The sequence below is a fragment of the Poecilia latipinna genome, unplaced genomic scaffold (assembly GCF_001443285.1).
Source record: "Poecilia latipinna isolate Pla-1442-1.1 unplaced genomic scaffold, P_latipinna-1.0 Scaffold1562, whole genome shotgun sequence".
Classification (NCBI taxonomy): Eukaryota; Metazoa; Chordata; class Actinopteri; order Cyprinodontiformes; family Poeciliidae; genus Poecilia; species Poecilia latipinna.
In genome coordinates, this window is record NW_015114178.1 from 27920 (window position 1) to 50518 (window position 22599).

Sequence of the window (22599 nt, forward strand, 5' to 3'; positions counted from 1 at the left end):
ACTCATATCGTCCAAAGTTGTTGGCTGATGGGAAGAAGAATCTCCTGTCTGTATTTTGGCGGATATGAAGAATGAAGATGCTTAGAACAAATCGATTTGTGGATGTGCCATAACTTTCTCTAGCTGGACAGAAATAGAAATTAAGTTATTCCCTGAAGAGGAACAATCTAGTCATCTTCAGTTATTACAACTAGAAACCAACAATCAGGCCCTAAATCTGGGTGTATTAATGTCCTCTGACCTGAACCTTCAGAGTCACATAAGAACAGTTACAAAGTTGATTAAAGGACTAAAGTCTCAGCGAGATCTAGAGAAACTCATCCATTCATATTGATTTTCTGCAACAGTGTCTTCACAGGTCTGCCTAAAAAAATCAAGCTGTAGCTGATCCAGAACGCTGCTTCTGACGTTCTCACTAAAACCAGGAAGACGGAGAACATCACCTCAGATTCTTCCACTGGATCTCTGGAGCTCAGAGAGTAGACTTTAAAATACTGTTGTTAGTTTATAAATCATTTAAGGATTTAGCACCACAATACATTAAAAATCCGCTGTTGTGGTGTCAACCTTCCAGATTTGAGTGGTCTGGAAGGTTGATACCTCCAAACAATGGAGAAGCAACATTCAGCTTTTATGCACCACAAATCTGGAACAAACTTCCAGAAACCTGCAAAACAACTGAAACACCGAGTTCCTTTAAGTCAAGGCTAAAAATCCAACTGATAATAACTGAAACATTGATCAATATTGATGATTTTGATTATGACCTTTGACAAAATGTAATGTGTATTGCTTGTTTCATAATTGATGACTGTATGACATAAAGTACTCTAAACTGCCTTGTTGCTGAATATGTGCTGTACAAGTAAACCTGACTTATACTCCTCAACCACCTTCATATCTTCTCCCATGATGGGAATGGTGAAACATCTCAAACATTTTTCCTGCTTTACCCCATAAAGTAGTTAAAACTCAGTCAGACTGGATGAACGATATTTGCAAACATTGATTCTTCACCTCTTCAGATTTCCAGTTGGGTTTAGGTCTGGACTTCAGAACATGTTAGCATTCTTAGATTTAAATTCTTTCATTGTAGCTCTGGCTGCATGTTTAGGGTCATTGTACTCTGCTCTGCTTTCAGAGCTCTTTGGTTCCTATAACAGGTTTTCTTACACCATTACCCAGTAATTAGCTCCATCACTCTTTCCATCAGCTGAAGACTATCAGGGATAGTTCCATTTTTTGTGGGGCTCCAAATATCCTTATCTTTGTTGCTGTTGTTTAGATGAATTTGTGCTTCACAAGCTTTGTACTTTACATAAAACTCATATGCCCAAATTATGTGATTGGTTATTTTAGAATTTTTTATTTTTTACAATACAACAAATATTCAAGTATTTGAAAATTATGAAGTTACAATCAAGTACGTCTAAATGTGTGGTCCTAATACGATAAAGGTGAAAAAGTTAAAGTCGCATGAATACTTTTGTAACGCATCGGAAAAAAATACCACAAAATTTAAATTTACTGATCCTAAGCTTGCGGTGTGTGTTTTTGACCGATATGAATTCTTTCTCCCAGCTGCCAGGCTCATGTTCTTCCTCGGAGACACCTTCTTTTTGTGAGGACATGGCCCCGCTGCCATTGTTGTCCTTGTCCCGGTGATGTAATGGTGATGTAATCCGGAGCCAATGCAGCAGGTAAAAGAAGATCCAGATGTGTGGGGTTGAGCGCTGGTCTGCCTCTGTTCCTCCACCTCACATCTGCGGTGTTTGTCTTTTAAATCAGCTGTAGCAATGTCAGCTGGAGGGGATTTAAAGCGCACAGGTGCTGGATTTTAACAGAAATCACAAAGATTAATCATTAGTTTGTGCATTTATCCGTCACTAGAGGGCGTAGTTGTCCCTCTTTAACGTCTGCATGAATGTATTTGAGTCAAAACATGGCTTTTTATTTATTATCTCCCCTGGGTTTTTTTTTTTTTTTTGCTACGTTTTCTCACAGGTGAGCGTATATGACACTGTTCGTAGGGTGAATATGAGCAAAAAAAGTCTAATTAAAGATCCCGGAGGAGAGGCAACGGAGGTACAAGGCGACTCCTCCCGCTTGGAGGAGGAGGAAGAGGGGAAGGAGGAGCTGCGTGTGCACCTAAACAGACGGTGAGGGTAATGCATTGTGTTCAGTGTGTCAGTCCTGCATGCAGCGCAGTCAAGAGAGCGGCCCAGCCGGTCAAAACAAACCCAGCGGAGGAGAGGTATCGTTCCTGCGGCTGTCCTCTATCGGGAAAGAGCGGCGGCGGAGGACGAGAGCTCCGTAGCTTTGACGTGAGCTGCTCTTCGGCTTAAACGTCCCCCCAAACAGCTCCCTGCTCCCAGAAGGGAAAAACAAAACAAGAGGGCATCAGCTGTACCATTTTTTTTGTAACCCGAAGGCCCCGAGAGAGGGAGAAAAAGCGACCGCGAGCCCCGCAGACATGCCCGGCTTCGACTACAAGTTCCTGGAGAAGCCGAAGAGACGCTTCCAGTGTCCGCTCTGCAGCAAGGCGATGCGGGAGCCCGTCCAAGTGTCCACCTGTGGACACCGGTTCTGTGACACCTGTCTGCAAGAATTCCTCAGGTAGGGTCTCCGTGTGTGTATATAGCCTATATGTGTGCGTAGAGAAATATATATATATATATATATTATATATGCAGGTGATATTGTACTCTGCTTCTGTTTGGCGCGAGCCTCGGTAAATAAAGGCTCGTGAAGGTGTGTCCTGCACACCTATTTTTGTAGTTAGTCAGTCTTTTGTGCTTCTGCTGCACAAAGCAACTGGACAACCCGAGGCCTGGTGAGCAAGCAACCGACTGTAATTTCACTTTATTTATTTTTTTTTTGATTGATTTTTTTTTTTTTCCCACATGTGCAAAATAGCTGGAATTAAGCTATTTTCCTGAGTTACTGTGCGCTGCTGCAGGTCGGGGTTTTTATTTCTGCCAATATAATCTGTAGGTTGAGATGATTCTGGAGTTTGCAGCTCTCTTGTTGTGGTGCTTGTGTCCTGCAGAGGGCCCCTGTGTCCTCATCCCTTGCAAAGGATGGCTCAGTTAGTAGTCCCTGTGTCTGAAATTAGACAAGATCTTTTCTCCTTAGGAGGGGGGAGTCAGAGGGGGCCACTCTGAGGGGACCTTTCACTTTGGGGTCATGACTACAAGAGACCTCCTCACCCTCCTAATCTGCTCCACACTGAAGTCTGTGTTAAGACTTCTACAAAGACAGCCTTTGTTTTAACAGTTTTAAAATGGCACCCTCAATAATTATCTCTCTACACTTAAAGGAGATTCGCATTATGCCTACAACTGGAGCTGTATAGTTCACATGTGTCCCTTTTCACATTAATCCGCCACATCGGTCTGTCAGCACATCTCTGCTATAGAAGGAGCACATGTGACTTCTTGTTTGTCTTTATGGAGGGTTTAAAGGCTTATTTCCACCCCCCCTGTCTCCTTGCATGAAGGCTCGGTTCGGTCTCTTAAAAACTCTTGGAAAAGCACGACTTTGTTGTGGTTAGAGTTAAATCTTCTTTTCCCAGAAACCAAATTTTTGAGTTTGAGTTTTGTGGCTCAGGCTTTGACCTGTAGATACAGATTTGGCTGACACAAGAACATTTAGGGTTTTTTCCTCAGGAAAAGCAGAAGTTTGCGGTTGTGAGAGAACAGCTGCTCTAAAACAAAACTTGACTTCAATTTTCTTTGTAATTTTCTTCGTAAAATTACAAAGAGTGATTACAAAGTTTGACAGGTTAAGCTATTTAGCGTTTTGTATTGTTGTAGTGAAAACCTCTAGTCTAATCCGAGTCAAAACCAAAGACTTTGAACATGCATTCTTAAGACAGTTCTAGAGTACAGGGCTAATTCAGCTAGCATTGCTAAAATAGTTGTCACTGCTTTGGATAATTTTGAAAATGTTGAACCTGACCTTAACTTTGACATATGAAAATGTATTTTTTATTTAACAAGCTCCATAACAAATACAGATAGAAAACTCAAAATAAGTCTTGCTCTCTCTCACTCTTTTGCAGCCTGAACGAACCACGGGCATCGAACAACTTATTAACGTCATTAGCATCCACTCGAATAACCAAGTCTTAATAACAAAGTCTTTATTAAGTCTTCATCGTAGAGTTGAACTTTAAGCGTCTAAAAGTTATTTTTATTGAATGAGTCATGTATAGATGTGCAGACGGCATAATTTGAATCATTTTATAAACAGAAAATCTTCTTGTCTGAAATAAAATGCTAACAAATTGCTATGTCCTGATTCAGTTAATTACTTTAACTTTGAATTCCACTTTAGGAAGCTCGTTCACTTAAAACAAAACGATAAGTTGTGGACACTATATAGGGAAATACCAGCAACTGAGTCATGGACCTCACCTGTGCTGACTCATACCTGACTGTCAGTGATAGATTAGAAGGATTAGCCCAGAAAACATAAACAAGATGTTTACAGAACTGATAGATGTTAAATTTGACATTTTATTTGTAATTCTTGTTTTCTTTTTCTATTTTTTAAATACTTTTTAGTTTATAATCTACTAATTGGCTAAATACTTGGCAGAAAAATCTGAATATTTGAGTCTGGAAAATTATTGAGAGAGTATTTTGATTAGGAACCCTGCAAATGATCTGCAGTGTTATTTCAACTTGATGAAAGCTGAATATCTTAATGTTTTCAGTTTTGACTTCATGCAACATGAAGAAAAAAAGCTTATCAGCAAATAGAACTTTTCTTATACTCCCCACTGTCTTTTAAGGAAAGCAGGAAGATTATATTTGGTGATAATTCTGAGCAAGTGCATCTGCCGGTGGAGTGACGCTGTGAATACATTATCCAGTCGTGAGTTCCCGGTCTGCAGTGGTTTTTGAGTCATCAGGAAGCCTCCTCTGGTTTATTAAACAGCAGCATCGTGAAGCAGAAGTGGAAGAACAAGCGAGAGCGAGGGAGGAAGAGTTTTCTTTTGCTTTTTTTTTCTGATCAATGAGTTTTGCCTGACTCTTTGTCTGCATCATCCTGCTCGCCTCCATGCGCCTCCTCCTCCGGACTACGGTCCATTTTCTCCTCCCACGCGCTGACTGAAATTACAGTTTCATAACTTTGCAAAGTTTTAGTATATAGAAGTTGTGCTGCTGTGTGGTGTCGCAACAGAGGATGGCACGACCTAAAGAAGCAATGATTTGGTGAGATGTGTGTAACACCCAAAACTCTATCTTGACCTCACTTCCGACTAGAACAGTCTTTGAGCAGCAAAATTGGGTAAACTCCTACTAGTACCTAGTGCAGCTGTGGTATTCTTGTTAGGGAGCACAACCACTCACAAAAACTGGAAATCTTCAAATACATAAGACCCTCTCTAAAGACACTCATAACTGCCTATTTTAATAGTTCAAACACCAAATATGTTTTAATATGTATTAATACACAAGGTGGAAATCATCCTAGCAATACTGCAGAAGTTAATGTCTACCGTCTGTCTTATCTTCTTTGGCTGCTTTTTGTAAATGGCAGCCAATAGTGTGTGAAGTAGTCTTGTATTCATGTAGTTCAGTTTCCCACGATGCATTTAAAGAAGGTAGTCACAGTATAATTGCAGAGTTGACATTTTAAATTGTCCTTCACATCTTAGCACTGGCCTGGTAAAAACCTATGTTTTGCTTCTTACAGAGGGTCTGGAGCCTCGGCCATAGAGAAACGATCGTTTCCTGGAGGCATGGAATCCGATGAAGTTTTAAAGTTGATCTCATTGCTAATGTTTTGACCATGACATGTATAACGATTAGCTAGCTAACGGCGCCGAAAGTTGAAACTTCTCCTTATGTTCACCAGGGAACTCAAGCTCAATGGGAGAAATCCCAGTAAAGGGAGATGAGAATCCAGCGGAATTGCATAGAAAGGCAATAGTCAGACTAGCTTAGCAATGTCAGCATCACAAAAACAATAGCCTCTTTGTGCTCATTATAGAAAAATAGATCCTTACCTGAATTCAAACTTCCTAAAGGTTTCCAACATGTTCCATGACAGACGTCATGTAGATGTCTATTATACATGGAGTGAGAATTTATTATGAACAGAAAATCTTGGTGTATGACAGAACGGAAGACGGCTTGGAAGTCTCTGACCACAGCTTAAAGTCTTGTTTTCCACTGTCATTTAGCAGCAATAAATAGGTTGAAAATATCAATAAAAAAATCAGTAATAGTTGCTTTAAGATATCTGGACAAACCAGAAAATAACAAGTGGTCAAACTGTCACAGGTCACTTTTCGCTTTAACAATGTATTTCCTGGTTCACTTTGCCAACATATTAAAAGCAAATAAACATCAATAACGGCAGCAGACTCGTGGGCGCTGACAGGTCCACTCAGCCACCTTCGTTTTCACCTCTTTAATTAACGAAGTGTGCCGGTTGAGGCCATTGAGCCGGGGAGCGCCCATTGTGAGTGGAGTTCAGGTTTATTGAGAATGACAGACAGTAGTTGGCTAATGCCGTGCCCATTGTGCAAGCACGAGTTGAACCTCTTTCCCGCTAATTATTAAAGGTTGTGTCACAGCCAGTCCAGGCTTGCCAACCCAGTCAGGAAACTTTCACACGTACAACTGATTGTGCACTTGTTTTCATAAACCTTTTTAACATTTCTTCCATGTTACAACCTTACACTTGGGAATTTGCGTTTTTTCTTCAGCAGGGCCAAAGAGCTTGTTAAAAAAAAAGTTGAAATGCCTGCATCCTTCTTGCCATTTCATAATTATACACTACTTTTATCTTGGTCTGTCTCAGAAAATCATTTTTAAAAAATCTAAAATTTATGGTTTATATTTGCCAGAATGTGAAAAGGTTAAAGAGCTTTATTTGCTTTAGCTCTCATTCAGTTTATTACACGACACAAAGTCCCTGTAGTTCGGCGGACATTCCGAAACTCGCATTACTTAAAAATAATGTCTTTTCAACTTTGTTTCAGCTTCAAAATGCTAAAGAATAACTTTTTTTCCCCCTTTTAGCTAATGTTTAGCTTGATTGGACTCGGGAGGCAACACGTGAGTGGTTCTGCCTTCTCCGAATCCGCGCGCCTCCGTTAGCATGTGATGCTAATGGACTGCATTTCCTCCCGGAGCAGAGCGGAGAGGAATGTGCAGCAGCAGCAGTCCTGCAGGCTGCCCCCGCTCCCAGGGAGAGTCGTAGGGTAAGAGCAGATCTGCCTCCCAGCTTCGACTCTCTCTACGATCAAATATGAGTCACATGCTTCAGCGCTCGTCAGGGGCGGGCCTTTGTTTTAGCTCTGGGCCATGTACGCTGGGTTCAACAGAGACGCGGTGTGACAGCGGTGCTCGCTGTGGGTACGAAGGCCTGGACGGGGGACAGGATTGGGTCGCTCAGCTACTGCTGACTTTCTCTGCACTGAGACACTACGAACTTTTCTTATGCCTCAATTGCCCTCTGACTTGGAATAAATGGAAGATTCAGTTTCATGTTTTAACTTCGCAGCTGCTCTTATGTGCGGTGCAACGTTTGCATCCATCACTCATGCTGCTTCCATGTTCTGGTGTTAGAGGTACATGGATGGAAAAACTGCTTGTTCTTTCCCTCTTTTGCTTCTATATTTCAGTATTTGTACAATAAATGAGATGGACGAACTGGTTTTGTTTAGATGACATTTTATTTTAATTTGTTCAAACTCTCTTAAACAGCATAAAATGAGCTCCAGGTTGACACTGCCAGAGTTACAACAGTTCTGATCAGAAGTTTGCATACAGATTTCAACGGAATGAATATTTATTACAAGTAATTAATATAATCCACTTGAAAACATGAATTAGGTTAATTCATTTCAATTTTGGATTTTATGTAACCTCCCGCTGTGTCAAAATTACAGATAGCAGTTATCTGTTCGTCAATCCATCTTTCTGTCTATCTTTCTGTCATTCTATCTCTTTATCTCTCTTTCTACATCTGTTTGTCTTTCTCTCTGTCTACGTGTATTTCTATATGTCAATATTTCTGTTCTGTCTTTGTATATCTTTCTGAATTTCTAATTTTCTGTCTGTCATATCTGTCTTTTTGTCTTTATATGTATGTTTTTGTCTCTGTCTTTATATCGATCTTAGTTTATTCAAGGTAAAACTGCAGAATTTAGTTTTTGCCTTCTTTCTGTGCTCCATCCAGCTGGAGCAACACTGAGTTTCAGGAACACCGACAGCAAAATAGTGCCATAGCATGATGCCACCACCACTCTGCTTGAAAAATTGGCACATTTTTCATTTAGCCACTTGTACAACATTAGACATGCTTAAAAAGATGCTAAGAAATAATTTACCACCTTTTTTTAAAATAACAAAATAAACATTTTATTGCTAAAAATGTAGTAACATGGCATTAATTTAGTGAATACTTGATCATTTGTAGAAAAGGATGCATCAGCAACTAAAAAACACCTAACATGTGAATAGCCCAACCCTTTTTGTTTGACTTATAGGACTGATATGTTCACTACTTTTTGGATTAACAGATTAATCGGAACTTAAGCGTATACGGACTCAAAAAAAACTGCTGAAAGAACAAGACAATCAGAACATAATTCAGACAAAAATTTATATATTGCATATACATTTTGCATTTAACCTCTGTTAATTAACCGCTTACTAAATTGGTGCAGATTATTTCAATAATCGATTAATCATGATTAATCTGATTAATCGTTTCAGCTGAGTGTTTCAACAAGACAGTGATTTATCAAAACCAGTTTTGAAGGCTTGGATAAACGTCCTGGACCTTAACCTGATTAAGTACAAATGAACTGCACCTGGAAGCCGTTCTTGGACAAGGAAACCAACCAGTTTCTATAAATCCCCCTCACAAATCGAGTCACAACTTCTCCAGAAGCTCATTTACAGCTCGGAGACACTTGCTGTTGAGGTGCTACTTTCTAAAAGGCGTTAAGCCAACTATTGGTGGGGGTGTGACTATTTGTTTATGACTATTACATCAAAATTAACCACATGAAAATCCAGCACGAGTCCAAATTTGCTGAATAAAACCTCAAATGTACCAAATAAGGAGACGACAGCTCTTCTTCCACACACCAAAGTGCTGTGCGGAAACGTTGTTTGGCCGTTTCTCGAAGTGCCTGAATGGAGTTTGTGTTTCATCAGCACCCGGTGTTGTGTAGACGTCTGCTACTTCGAGGCAGCTGGGCCTTTGAATCTCAGTGGGTATCTGTGTCTAAATGGCGGCAGCGCCAAGGAGGGCTGATGAAAGACCGCCTTCTCATCCTTCCCTGTCCTCACAGAGACGCACAGAGCCTCCCCAGGTGTCCTCGGGCATCCCACGTCCAGATCCGGAAAGCTCTGTCCTTCTCTGTCACAGAGAGGCTTTTTGGGCCTCCGATCTGCACATTGGGGCGACAGAGCTGGAAGTGACCCAGTATATCTCAGCATGGTCAATGCAGCGACAGACGCATGCAGAGATCAGAGAGGTTTGGGAACAGAGTGGTGCTTGTTTGAGGAAAAGAGGGTTTAAGATAAATGGGCGTCTTTTTCTTCAAGAAGCCTTAATTTACCTGTAAAGTTATAAAGGGGAACGCTTCTATGATGTCGGTAGACTGAAAGGACTTCGCTCTGCAATGTTCCGTTGATGTTTACTTTCTGAACTGCAGCCAAATAGCATAAAAGTTTGGTCAATTTCAGCTTTAAGGGTTGGATTTGGAGTGACTAGTGTCATCATGTTTTCACTGCTATCATCTGTTTTTCTATGAAGTTCTTCAATGTACAACTTGGAGCCAAAATAGTCCGTTTGTTTTGAGAGAAAGTCCAGAGAAACAACCGGAAACACCTCCAGATTACAGGGTTTTGTGGAGTTAGGAAGTGGATGTTTATCCCAGTTATCCATGTTTAGTTTGAGAAACTGAACCTGCAGTTTGAAACTGCAGCATCTTGTTTAAAATGTAGTTTTTTTCTTGTCAGTTTTCCGATCTGAACCGTTGTGCTCAATGTGACCTTTTGTTTCCATGCCTCTGCATTTCTCATAAGCAATCTCTTCCCAGCTTTTTCTGGGATAAAAACTTGGTTTTCGCAGAACTAACTCATCTCAATGATATGCCTTAAAAGCCTAGAATATGTCAAGATTTTCCAACATAGGTCTAAAACGTAACTTATCTGCATATGCTGAAATGTTTTCAAACCTCATGTAAATAATTATTTCTGTGTTTTGTAACTGTAGCTGTTGAATTTGTGTGTTTTAATGCTTGTAGCTTGCATAGATTTTAAAGGTCTTCTATGTAAAACTTGCTAAGGCCTTTCTGGACTTATCGACATATACTCCAGAGACTGACGGATGTAAACCGGCCAGCTTTGGGATTAGATGATTGTCTCCTGAGAGGAAGCAGAGAGGCTTTAAAGATGCAGCTGCATTGATGAGAGAAAACAACCCCAAATATTTCACACAGCTGCGGAGACACTCCGAACACAGGAAAGATGGCCAGTGCCAGGCCACTTCTGCCTTGGATGTGAACGAATGAGAGCAACCACATGCAAAATTGACAAAACCTTTGTGTCAGACTCTTATTTTGCTCTGTGTGAACCTTGACAGTCCAAAGAACCGTTTTTCCCCTCGGTTCAGCCAAATAAGACTCATTTAGAGCCACAAATGGTGCGTTAGTTCTTGGAGTGGAAAAAAAAAAGATGGCCTATAATTTTTACTAAATATCTACCATGGGGATTCTGTTGTCAGTTTTAAAAGGAGCACCATTTTGCTACTAATTTATGGTTTTAAAATATTAATTTAAAACCTAAGTATTTTCTTTTGCAGGATGTTGATATTTCTGGGGGAAAAAAAACAATATATATAAGTGTGTGTGTGTGTGTGTGTGTGTGTGTGTGTGTGTGTGTGTGTGTGTGTGTGTGTGTGTGTGTGTGTAAAAAAACACATTTTCCAACCCAGTGGCAAGAGAAGTCGATCTAAAAAATATTGCTGTTAATTTTAGCGACATTCTGTTGTAAAAATTCAGTCCAATTACTGATTGAGAAGCTCCTGAAAGCTGCATTAGTTATTATATCTACATTTAAAAACATTAGTTAGTTCTTTATTATTGTTAGCCAAAGTTATCAAGAGCCACTTTGGAAAGTTTGAAGAGCCACTGTCAGCTCCGGAGTCTGCATGGAAATACTTGCATCCTCTGCCGTTTGTGGTAAGTAGGCATAATGAAGGCAGTTAGTGGTTTACAGGAAGAATGCGAGTCAGTCTTTACACCTGGATGACATAGATTTGTTTCACATTAAATACAATGAAAAGCTGACGGAAGAAGACGAGTCGGGCTATTTTTAGTTCGTTTTGTTTAGTTTTTATCACTTGATACTAAACACATCTGACGGGTTGAGCCAGTTCTCCGGATGTTTTCTGATTTATCCCCATACAGTTTGCTGTGCTGTGTAATTAGGAGGCAGTTCAAATTATCTTGTTTTTCTTGAGCATATTTATTGGTTAAGTTTTTCGTTTTTAGCTTTACCTGGTGTAAATTCTATAAAATTTAATAGTACTTTATTAATACTGAAGGTAAAGAAAACAAAAATTCCCCAGGAAGACTTACTTTAAAGCCTACACTGAAAAGCATTTTTATACTGCTTACTGTTTCTGTGTAGTTTTCAGCAGATTGATCCATCTCAAACTTAAAGGTATAATTGTAAATTTTTGTCATGGTTGAAAAGATTCCTCCAATTTCTCATGGCATCATTTTTTGGCTTAAATCCAAATTAATTGGTCACAGATGTCAAAGTTGGTTCAAGGCCGGCAGCAACCAAAGCATAAACTGGCTAAATGTTTGCACTGGTTGCAGAGAATGCCAATTATTTTTCTTTGGAAATCCAACTATGAGCCGGTGCAACACCAATGAGGCTCCCTGTGAAACAGGTAGTGAGAACAGAACTTTGTTGCTAAAAGATGTAGAACAAGTGTTTCTAGAGTAACCTTTTGATGGAAAACTAGTTTTTCTGCTTCAGTCCATCACCTGCTTCGGCTAGCCGTTAGCTTGAAGCTTCGGCATCAACTTGACTGGATTGGTGCTAGCAGAATTACAAACTGTACCCCAATGAAAATTATCTTGAGTAGGATTTTGTCACTAACAAATTTTTTCCCGATTTCTGGATTAAAAATAAATGTAGATAATCGATTATAAAAATGTACTAAGACTCAGGCCTAGTTCACATGTAGCCAGAAATCTGGGAAAACGTTTTTTAAATGCGTTTTGGCCTAAAAATGAACATGTTTAACTAAAAACAATTATTTCTAAATAAATAAATATCCAACCATAGTGAAAATCTAAGAAAACTCACTATTTGTGTCTGCATGTGGACATTGAAAACAGAGATTTATGTTCAGATATATCCATCAACTTGCTTTGACACGATTCCCAATTGTCTTGTGTTTTAAAATTTTTTTATTCTAACAAGCTATGTAAAAGTAGTTAAAACCTTTATATTGGTTCACATAAATGAACCTCCTGTAGCCATGTGTAATTCCTAACAGCAAGTTGTGATCGTTTTGAAGCAATCTGATTGGCCGACATAGGTTTCAGCTTTGCGCTGCACTGCCCCCTATGGGTTTGGCATGTTTAAAAAAAACGCAGAGGGGCGGATGTGTGCAGGTTCACGTGGGTGAAAACATTTCTGAATCCGATCCCATGTATGATGTTATTTTTTAAATGATATGACAGGCATGTTTATTTTTTATAAAGACATGTGGATGAGACCTAAGGGTAGTATGTGTCTTACTGTCTGGTTTTGGGGGTAAAGTCAGACATTTCCTTCTGTTTTTTCCCCACCAAACATTTTCCAGCATGCACCTTTTACTGATATTCTAGTCCCTCTGGTCTCTTTAAATATTAAATAACCTCCATCAAGGAGTAGAAAAGCCTTTTGGTTACTTGAAACGTTTCCTTGCTGGCTGTAGATTGCTGTCCCCAAAGTGAACAGCATCTCCCCAGTAAAAGTAGCAGTCTAGTCTGGACATGTCTCGACTTGCCGTTTTCTATAAAACCTCCTTTTAAAATGAATATTGCTGCCTTTTTGGTTAAAACAAAGGCGTGAAACATTCCAGCTATGTGCTGAACCACCTTCCTCTCCGTTCAGCGATCATGCTGGGACGAAGAGCCTCGGCTCGGCCCAGCCCTGCTGCTGGACTGCTGCCAGCTGGCCCAGATCTGCCGAGCGGCGTGGCTGGCTGCTTCCACATGCTCGGGTATGCACGTTATGTGACGAGGCAGCCGAGATAGAGAGGTGTGTTTTGTTGAGGCGCACATGCTCCCTGCATGTTTCCCATTGCACAGAGTGCGAGTCGAGGCTTGCGACCGGAGCTGCGGTTGTTTTTAGATGTTTCGTGGCGCTTTATCTCTGCTTTCCTCTACTCCTCCCTTCAGACCGCGTTTGTTGTTTACAGGTCACCGACCAGAGTCACTGCACATGCATACGGACACGCACGTGCTGGAGCTCCCACACAAATTACTTCTGCTTTGTGATTTCAGGATTTAAACGTGTACGTTTCAAGAGGACATTGCAGTCAGACGCCTTTAGGCGAACTCTGTGGGCTTATTAGTTGATTAAGTCAAGTAATTTATAATTGATGGAACAAAAGATTTCTCTAGTTGAAAGTTGAATGTTTCATAACTTTAAATGGAAAAAAATGGTTTAATGGTATTTACATCCAGATTTTAAATCAAATTAACATACCTTTTTGGGTTTTTTTTTTTTTTTTTTTTTTTACAACAGTTAACTTAGCAGTTTATTTTATGGCAATTATAGTTTAAAACAGTTACTTAAATAGGAGTGATGGGTGACCCTACCGGTTTTGAAATGTCATTAATAAAAGTTAAATCATGTTAATATCAGGCCTTAAAATGTGTTAAAACAAGCATATTTTCAGTACAGAGTTCTAAATTGTGTTTTGTTCAACCTAAAACAAATTTTTAAATTATTTCTTATACCTTTTTATCTGAGATTTTTTTCTTCTCACTTTATTCCCCACTGACTCCTTCATACTTCGTAAACTATGTATTCAACAAGACCTGACACGAAAGCGATTTTCTTCTTCCGTTTCTCCGACTATAAATAAACTTTTGAGAAATGACCCTGACGAAGCAACAGGTTCCTTGATCCTTAGCTTCTCAAGAATCCAACTCATAACAGAGATGCAACTGTTACTCATGGAAGGTTATGCAACATTTAACCCCCAACGTGTGTGTCAGGAAGTCATCCTGTGACTCTTGTTCAGTTCCTAAGGTGGCAGGAAGGCACGTGAGGAATGTGTGTCTGACAGCAGGGCAGCTGGGGCAGGAAGCTCCGGGGAAAGCGGGCGGCTCGCTGCCGAGGCACCTGTCCTCAGTGAAAGGCTTCTCTGTGGAGCCCAACAGGTGTCGGCAGAGACGTTTAGCCCCTCACTAAAGGCCGACACTCACTGAATCAGCCATTTATCCAACAGGGGCCCTCATCAATGTTAAGGCCAGTGCCCACTTGCGTGTTTTTTTTTCTTTTTTTTTTTCCCGTTGAATTCAGACAACTGCTTCCTTCCTGCCAAGGTTCCTCGGCCCTGCTCTCTTCAGCTCAATGAGAGCCTCAGTCAGAATAGCTTTAGCGCTCTGAGCCGCCTCCTTCCTGACTGAGCGGCAGATGCCATGAAAGGACAGCACAGGAAGTGCTCCGTCAGGTGCAGCTCCAGATGTCAGGATAGAGCCACTACATTCCTAATCTATACAGAGAAGCAGGAGACAGTTAGTGATAAACTACTGATTATGATGAATGAATATGGTAGTTAATTTACTTTAAAATGTTATTTATGCTGCTAGAATAAAAGATGAAGGTGATTTTACGGCTTTTTACATGATTTTATGAAGGTGCCGATAAACGTAGAGGGCAGTGTACACATTTGACATTTGCTCTAACTCAACACTTGTATTACACTGTAACACTACAAAGTCCTCTTTGGGTGTTTCCTCTTTGAGTAGATTTGGTTGATTGGGGAACAAAATTGCAACATTTGTTACATTTTCAGCTGGTGCAATCAAATAAACCAAATAAACCAACAATTAATTAAGTCAATTCATTCTTTTCATCCCTACATCAGCCTATTGTTTTCTCTTTTGTGTTTTTATTGTATTTAGTAAAAAGAATCAGTATTGGCCAAGAAAACCCCAAAGCGAGCCTAAAGCTGAGGACCTTTAACATTTTTCTTTTTTAAAGCAGTTATTGTGAGTTGTTTCAATGTCAGCAACCCACCAGCAGCACCTTTTGTTTATTTATCTGCCTTTCTGCTTCAAATCACCGTGTTGCTCCTAAAGCAGCCGAAGAGGCTCGTTGTTTATCTGCTAGGATTCAAAGCAAAAGCACTTCCTCCTGACAGTTGCTGTGAGAGATGGGTGACATCTCTGTTTGTTTCTAATTACTCCCATTGCTCTTTGTTATTTTTTTTTTTTGTTATTTTTTTTTTTTATTCTACAACTGAAAAATCTTGTCATCTACCTCATTGTTGCTCCTGGAAACAGGAGGGGGCAGGTTGCAGAATTTCATGCCTCGTGCGAACAATGCAGCTGAGGCGTTCTGAAACAAAGGAGACGATCTGACGTCAGCCCCCCTCGCCTCGCCGAACAAAGGAGCCGCATCCACGAAGCAGAGAGGTGGACAGCAAAAAGGACAGCCAGGCGTTAGAGTGAGCGCGGCTCTCCGCGCTGTTTTGGTCTCGCGTCACATGCGTGCGAGTCTTCGCAGACAGTGGCTTATCGGGTTGGCCTGCAGCACGTCTGAGATGTGACTACATCAGCTGATCCATGCCTTTTTTTTTTTTTATCATGTAGCCCACCGATGTGTGTAAGCCATCCCCTTTCCCTCCCTGTTTCCATGGACACAAATCTAAATTTGTCCCCTGCACACCTCTCAGGCGTCAATCGAATCACCGACAGAAGCCTTTATGCAAAATTCAAAATAGGACAGATGTTCGGGTTACGTAAGGCCACGCTCTTCCAGGGGATGGAACAGCAGCAACGAGGCAAAGTTCAGACATTGCCGAGAAGGAAAAGTTTTTTTTCTTTTTATTATTATTATTATTTTCCCCGAGAGGAACCAGAGTGACTCACAGCACATCAGACTCACAGCTGTGCCGCCAGCACTCGCCGCTGCAATAAGGCTGAATCACAGCCTGGCAGATCATATGCTCTGACAGGGGAAAATCCTAATGATAAATCCTGGAGGTCTGCACCTTTGAGCTCATGTGATGCAGTAACAAATGTGCTTATCAGTTCACCAACATAGAGGCTGAATTGTTGTGTATGTCTTCATAAACTCTGTATGGGTTGGACTGGCTGCCCCCTCACTAATTCATCTGGCCAAAGGTGCGCTTCTGGGATTGGACCAGAATAGTTCGCCTGCACAGGAAAGCTGATAACAGCTTATTCACACCTGCTATCTCATATGCGGGTCAGCTGGAAAAGGTGCGGGTTCGCCTTCGTGCAGAGTTGTTTATGTTTCCCGTTCCATGACGATACGAACCTGTGTAGAGCGGGAAACAAAGATGACTCGTGGATGATGGCGGAAGCCAGCAATCTTATGTAAGCGGGGATTTTAGAGAGTCTCTGTGCCCTTACACATTCAAATACTCAAAAAGGCACAAACTGACATGCTTGGCTTTTTAAATTACCAGGTGGTTGTGTTCATTCAGCAGGAAAGTGCCGTTGAACAGCTTTGTCGTTAAATCTACTTCAAATGTACTCAATTTCACATACTTTCTGCACAAAAACCATTTAAATTTCAAAGTTAGGACAGACCAGAACCTTGTGTCTTAGGACCTTTCCTTCCAACTTGGGCTAGTGTTTGTTTAGAAAAAATGTTTATTTGTGATAATATCTATTATAATCAACCAGTTTCAAGAAACATTTGTCTTTTCAGTTATGCAATTTCCTCACTGCTCTCCATGGATTTGAGCATATCTGGCCCTAAATAAATACTCCTGTTAACATTAAAGGACATTAGAGGGTGTGATGCTTGAAATATTATATTCCACTAATTATCTCATCCAAGTAGTTCCTTCTGATTGCAATATTGCACACACGATTGCAATCTGATTGTGCAGGTCTGGCACAGACATGCTTCAGGTCTTGTTATGAACATTTGGTATTCACGGGAATGGAAAGATTTTAGTGACTTTGCTCCTTCAACATTTATACTATTGTTCTAGTGGTGTTGTACTGTTCAAAGCAGTGCCATCTGCCATTGGACATTTTGTTCCGCGCATTTTGTTTCTTACCGGCATCAACTAGCACATTGTTCTCCTACACTACTTTTAATACTTTTTTATTTTATTTTCTTGTCTCTGATGGGATTTTTTGCATAATTCAAGAATTCATAAATGGCCAGCTTGCTCTAAAATTCTCAAATATATTCATATTGGGGTCATTCTTGTACCCAAATATTTCTGGTGTGGTAGAGTGACCTGCCACACCAGAAATATGTGTGGCAGATCACTCTACCACACATATAGGGTGGGTGTGCTCTGTCCACACCCACTCTATGGACACAATCCTTGTTATTGTTTATATCTGGAAAATTTGCACATTCGCACAACACCAGAGGGCCTTAAGACGATTCTTTTACTGCTGCTGTGGCGGGACAATTCCGTTAAAATGAAACCCGGAGATGTAGGTATTATTAATTTAGTGCAGTGCGCCACATCAAAGGGAAAAGAAAGCAGAAAAACATGTTGAACAACTCAAAACCACTCATATTCTTCTTTTGCCACATGCAAACCCATTATGATAGCATCTGACTGACAACAGCTCCACTAGTGTATTACGTTTTGACACCAAAAAAACAGGCAAAGAACAAAACATTCAGCTGGCTATGTTTACAGGCTTAATGGAACACATTGAATTCTGCAGCACATCTACATTTTAAGGTTGTCAAAGTCAAGCTAGCATAACTGACCTACTTTCCTCTCCCTTGCTGTTTTTTTTTATTTTTAATTTTTAATTAAAACATTTTTCTGATTGCCTTGGAACTTGTGATCTAGTTGTAGTATTGACAATTGGTAGCAATTAGTTTCTTTTGCATGTCACGCGTACATTTAAGGTTTATTGCGTTATGTTGATAACTTGACAGCGAAAACCAATGGTAATCATTGTCATTTTAGCAGTTTTGTCCTCTCCAGTAGGCAGCTGATGGACGGGACGTTGCGCTCGTTATGTCACGTTGCAAGGTGTCTATAGATATTTGGGCTCTACATTGACGTCACAACAATCCACATAGATACACAATGGTGGCCAACAGCTAGCGAATTAGTCTTTTTATATATATATATTTTTTTTTAATCAACTGTGGAACATTTTATATGAATTATAAATTTTAGTGAGAGAGAATTGTGATTTTTATTTGAATCATTTTTTAGGCACACCCCCAATAAGTCAACCTTAACTGACTATTTGAAAAATAAAAAAAAGCTAAGCATTTTTAGAGGGGGGTCTCAAGTATTTGCAGTTTTTAGCTATTGGTCAGCAGTTTTGGTCCCCAACTTCTCCGAATACCGAGCTGTCCTCCTACGCATGCTGACTAACACAATTTAAAGACTCTTTAATCCACAGCAGTAACTTCACGTGTCTCATTGACTCGAATAAACCTCCTCCTACTCTTTAGCAAAGTATCATATGTTTGTTCTCTTTTAAACACTGATTCACTACATCATTTTAAGCCATGTACACAACTAACACACTTGAATATTGCAAAATTTTGCCAAACTCGCAGCCGCAGAAAGGTCTGTGGTTTGCAGGTCACAATGTCATTTCATTGGAAATGACAAGCTAGAATAATTATTTGCAACTCAGAATATTTAAAAACTAATAAATATCTGATTTGCGAATTTTCTTTATTTAAAATAAAGCACTTGATTTGTTGTGTGTAAAAAGTATTATCAGCTCTGTAAGTGCTCCTTGGAGACAGGCGGATGTAGCAACAACGGCTCTACTCAAGCATTTAACACGACACGTTACGGTGGTCTGCTGTTTTTGTTTCTTTTTTTTCCTCTCTCAGCCTGTTCTTCTTTGCGCATGTTTTTCAAAGAGGTTTCAGTCATGCAGCATTCAAAGAACTTTTTTTTTAACCGGAGGACGATGAGAGCTGTGTTTCTCTGAGGCTCCTTTTCCCCTTGGGCATAAAGAAGATCTACACGCATTAAAAAAGAAAAAAAAACAACAGTCGTCTTTGTCCACGTTGAGCTTCGGGAGTGAAAGTCGGCCCCATAAATAAGCAAACCAAAGACTTCTCTTTAGCATTAATGTGATTTATGATGAGAGCGGCAGCTCATCGTCCCGTTCCTCTCCTGAAACAAACTCTTGTCTATTGGAGCTGCTAAATTGTAAAACCTTTGCTCTAAGTGGCCTTTGATTGATGTCACATTGAGCTGTTGGTCAAGCCTAAAATAAAATGTTCTTAATCTTTCCCTCTTGGTTTGTGGTGTTGCTAGAACTAACCTTGGCTAATTTTGAAGACGGAACTAAAAGATCTGTGTGTGTGTTGATGTAGCAAATATGCTGTGTAACACAATTATATTGTAAATAGAAAATGTGTTACTTTGCATTAGATAACCATATAATTTTTTTGTTTTTACTGAATTCATATCCAATTAGCTTTTTCTTTTAACTCAGGGCTGCATCTCCTGCTCTGACTGTATAACAAGATTTATTGTGAGATTTGAATCCTTTGCTAATCCATTGTTTTCATGGAAGAATGGCTTCATGTCTGGGATCATAAATAGTAAGTGAAAGTTCGCAAATTTTGTAATGTTTAATAATCAGAAAATCCTTTTCTTTGGACTTAGTGGGCATTAAGTTCCTAACCATCCCATGCACCATCTGCCAGGTCTTCTGACAACATTACATGGCAGTGCTGTGTGCCACATGTTTAGAAGATCTAAACAGGTCAGAGGATTTATACCACTTATGCTAGATATGGGGCTAACATTACAGCTAACAGCTTTGTTTAACACAGAGGTGTTAATGACCTGATTTTGTAAAAAGGCTTTTGTAAGGATTGAAGAGACATAATATGTAGTGGTAGATTGTTAAATGGAGGCATTTGTGAACTGATTTTTTTATTATTATTGAAGCAAATTAGAAGTGTTTTATTCTCTAATTTAACCTACGATGAAAATTTCAGTCTGAGAATTAGAACAGAATGGAGCCTTTAGCATAGCGCACCTATATACAAATTAAATTGTTTGTGTTGCACTAAGGCGAACTAAACTTAATAAAGTAAGTTTTAACAATTCCTAATTATATAATCAAATAAGAAATAATTTATCAATGTACAACATGTGCCATATTAAACAAGCTAAACTCAACCAAGATGATCTTAAATAAATTCAGCTAAGCCAATTCTAAAATTATGATAATTAAGTTTCTCCATTAAGTCAAGGTAGGCTAAGTCATGCTAAATGCAAAGCTAAATAAATTTAAGCTAACCTCTTTCTAAAAGTGATCAAACAATTTGTTAAAGAAGAGAAAAACAATAATCCATTTAATAATAGTCAACTTTCTAAAGCTTTAGTGAGCTAAACTGAAGCAGTTTCTAATAATTGCAGGCTAATTTATTTTGTCTTCGTCAAAATAAGACATGGTAAACACAGCTAAGCTAATAACAGCTAACTCTCGTTGAGTGTTTCCTAAAATAAGGATAACAAATTGTTTAATAAATAAAAAGAAAATACAACAAAATATGTGTAGCTAGAGTCATCTTTCTTAATATGTAATCCGAGATTAAGAAGTTTGTTTGTTCCCAATTTTTGTACTAAATTAAATAAAACAGGCTATGCTAAGCTAAGGTGAGATGAAATAAACTAATATAATGTAAACCCTTTTTCAAAAAGAATATTTATAAAAAAGGCAAACCGGAATTATCCAATATAATAAATCTGTAATCCAACACTGGCAATCATTCTTGTTACAGTATTTGTGGTAAAACAAGCTACAAAAAGCTAAACCAAGCTAAATTACAACAAGCTACAATGAATCAATATAAGCTGAACCGATTTCAGCAAATTAAAAAAATAAAAATATGCTATAATGTCACCCAACATCATGCAGTGTTTTAAATCTTGCAGTTATTGCGGTATAAATGCCGTGGAGGTGGTTTATAGAAAGATCTTGAAATTCAACATTGGTGCGTTTAGCTTGCATCCTCTTACATAACTCATTAATTATAGAGACATGGCACCGATTTAAAAAATGCATTTCATCTCGTCTTTCTTGATTTGACTGACAGCTTGAGCAGAAACTGGAAATACACTTCCCCCTTCACACTTAATCTGTGTTAGAGCTGCGATTTCATGCTGCGCGTCTGGATGATTGTGACTCCAGTAGCTGATTCATTAATGCTGCTCAGAGGAAAAACGACGCGACTGTGTTTGCTGCTGCTTCCCCATCACCATATGCAGCATACAGTTGGCAGCCGTCTTCCCTTTTTACTAACCCACACTTCTTTTTTTTTTCCTTTTTGGGAGATTCTTAGATCGTTTAATTTCATGGCAGGCATTTAAATCCAACTGTCTTCACTGCAGATAGTCCTTTTCAGCAGACATCTGCCCTCTGACGTGAAGCTAAAATTAGAACAGCTATCTGTGATTAAACCAGCCAGAATTTACATGTGCATGAAAGAAAAAACTTTTATAGGCTGTAAATGCTTTCATTTGTCGCTAAATAACACTCTTTTGTTCTTTGGTAGCATTTGAATCCTCACAGTAGTGTGAAAGTGAGTAGTAGAATCGAGAGTGGGACGTTTCACACCTTCTTCAACCTTGACGGCAGCTTTTAGCACTTCTTTATGGGCCAGTAGGTCCTTCTCATGTCTTTGACATGCTAGAGCTACGGACTTTTCATTGATCTCCAGATTTGGTCCTCCACTAACCGCTCTTCAACCACATCAGATGTAAAGTGCTTCCTTTCAAGCCCTCCTTTCCTTTCATGTACGTAGGGCACACCATCGTCTGCGTGGGTACGCCGCATCTATGGTGGTCTCTTCTGGGTACCGAGTGGGTGAGGGTGATCGCTCTCACGCATCGGATGGGACTTTGCTTTCTATCATCCACACACCCATTAGGATCAGCAACGATGGGGGAAAACAGGATTTGGTTTTCCGATACGCTAAGCTTAATCCAAAAGCAGAGAATCCACAATCATTACAAAAAAGGTATTCCCAAAAAAGACTTTAAGCTGTTTCTTGGATGAATTAAGACTTTGTGATTGAATGACCTTTGCTTTAAATTGAGCTTTTTTTTTTTCTTTTTTTTTTTTAAAGTCTCTCGGGACAGAAATAGGTCACTCAAATGAGAAGATACCATTATTAGGCTCCATAACTCTCATGCTCACCCATTTTACATAGTACTGTATGGTATAGTACTATATGGTTTCATTCTCTAACCAGTATTGTAGTACATTTCTGTTTTATGTGTGTATTTTCTTACCACATACAAAGAGATCTTTGTTTGTCAGAGCTCACAACTAAAGAATAAAGGCTTCCACATACTTGGAAGTACCATGCAAAC

General features: G+C 39.5%; 1 protein-coding gene across 1 annotated transcript in view; it reads left to right on the forward strand.

The window, feature by feature from the left end:
- The first annotated feature begins 2022 nt into the window (after positions 1-2022).
- Positions 2023-22599, forward strand: part of traf4a (tnf receptor-associated factor 4a) — a 41777-nt gene continuing 21200 nt past the window's right edge. The window contains exons 1-2 of the mRNA XM_015058665.1: positions 2023-2324; positions 2432-2616. Coding sequence (XP_014914151.1) covers positions 2169-2324; positions 2432-2616 — 341 coding nt within the window. The 5' untranslated portion in view covers positions 2023-2168. The remainder of the gene's footprint in view (positions 2325-2431; positions 2617-22599) is intronic.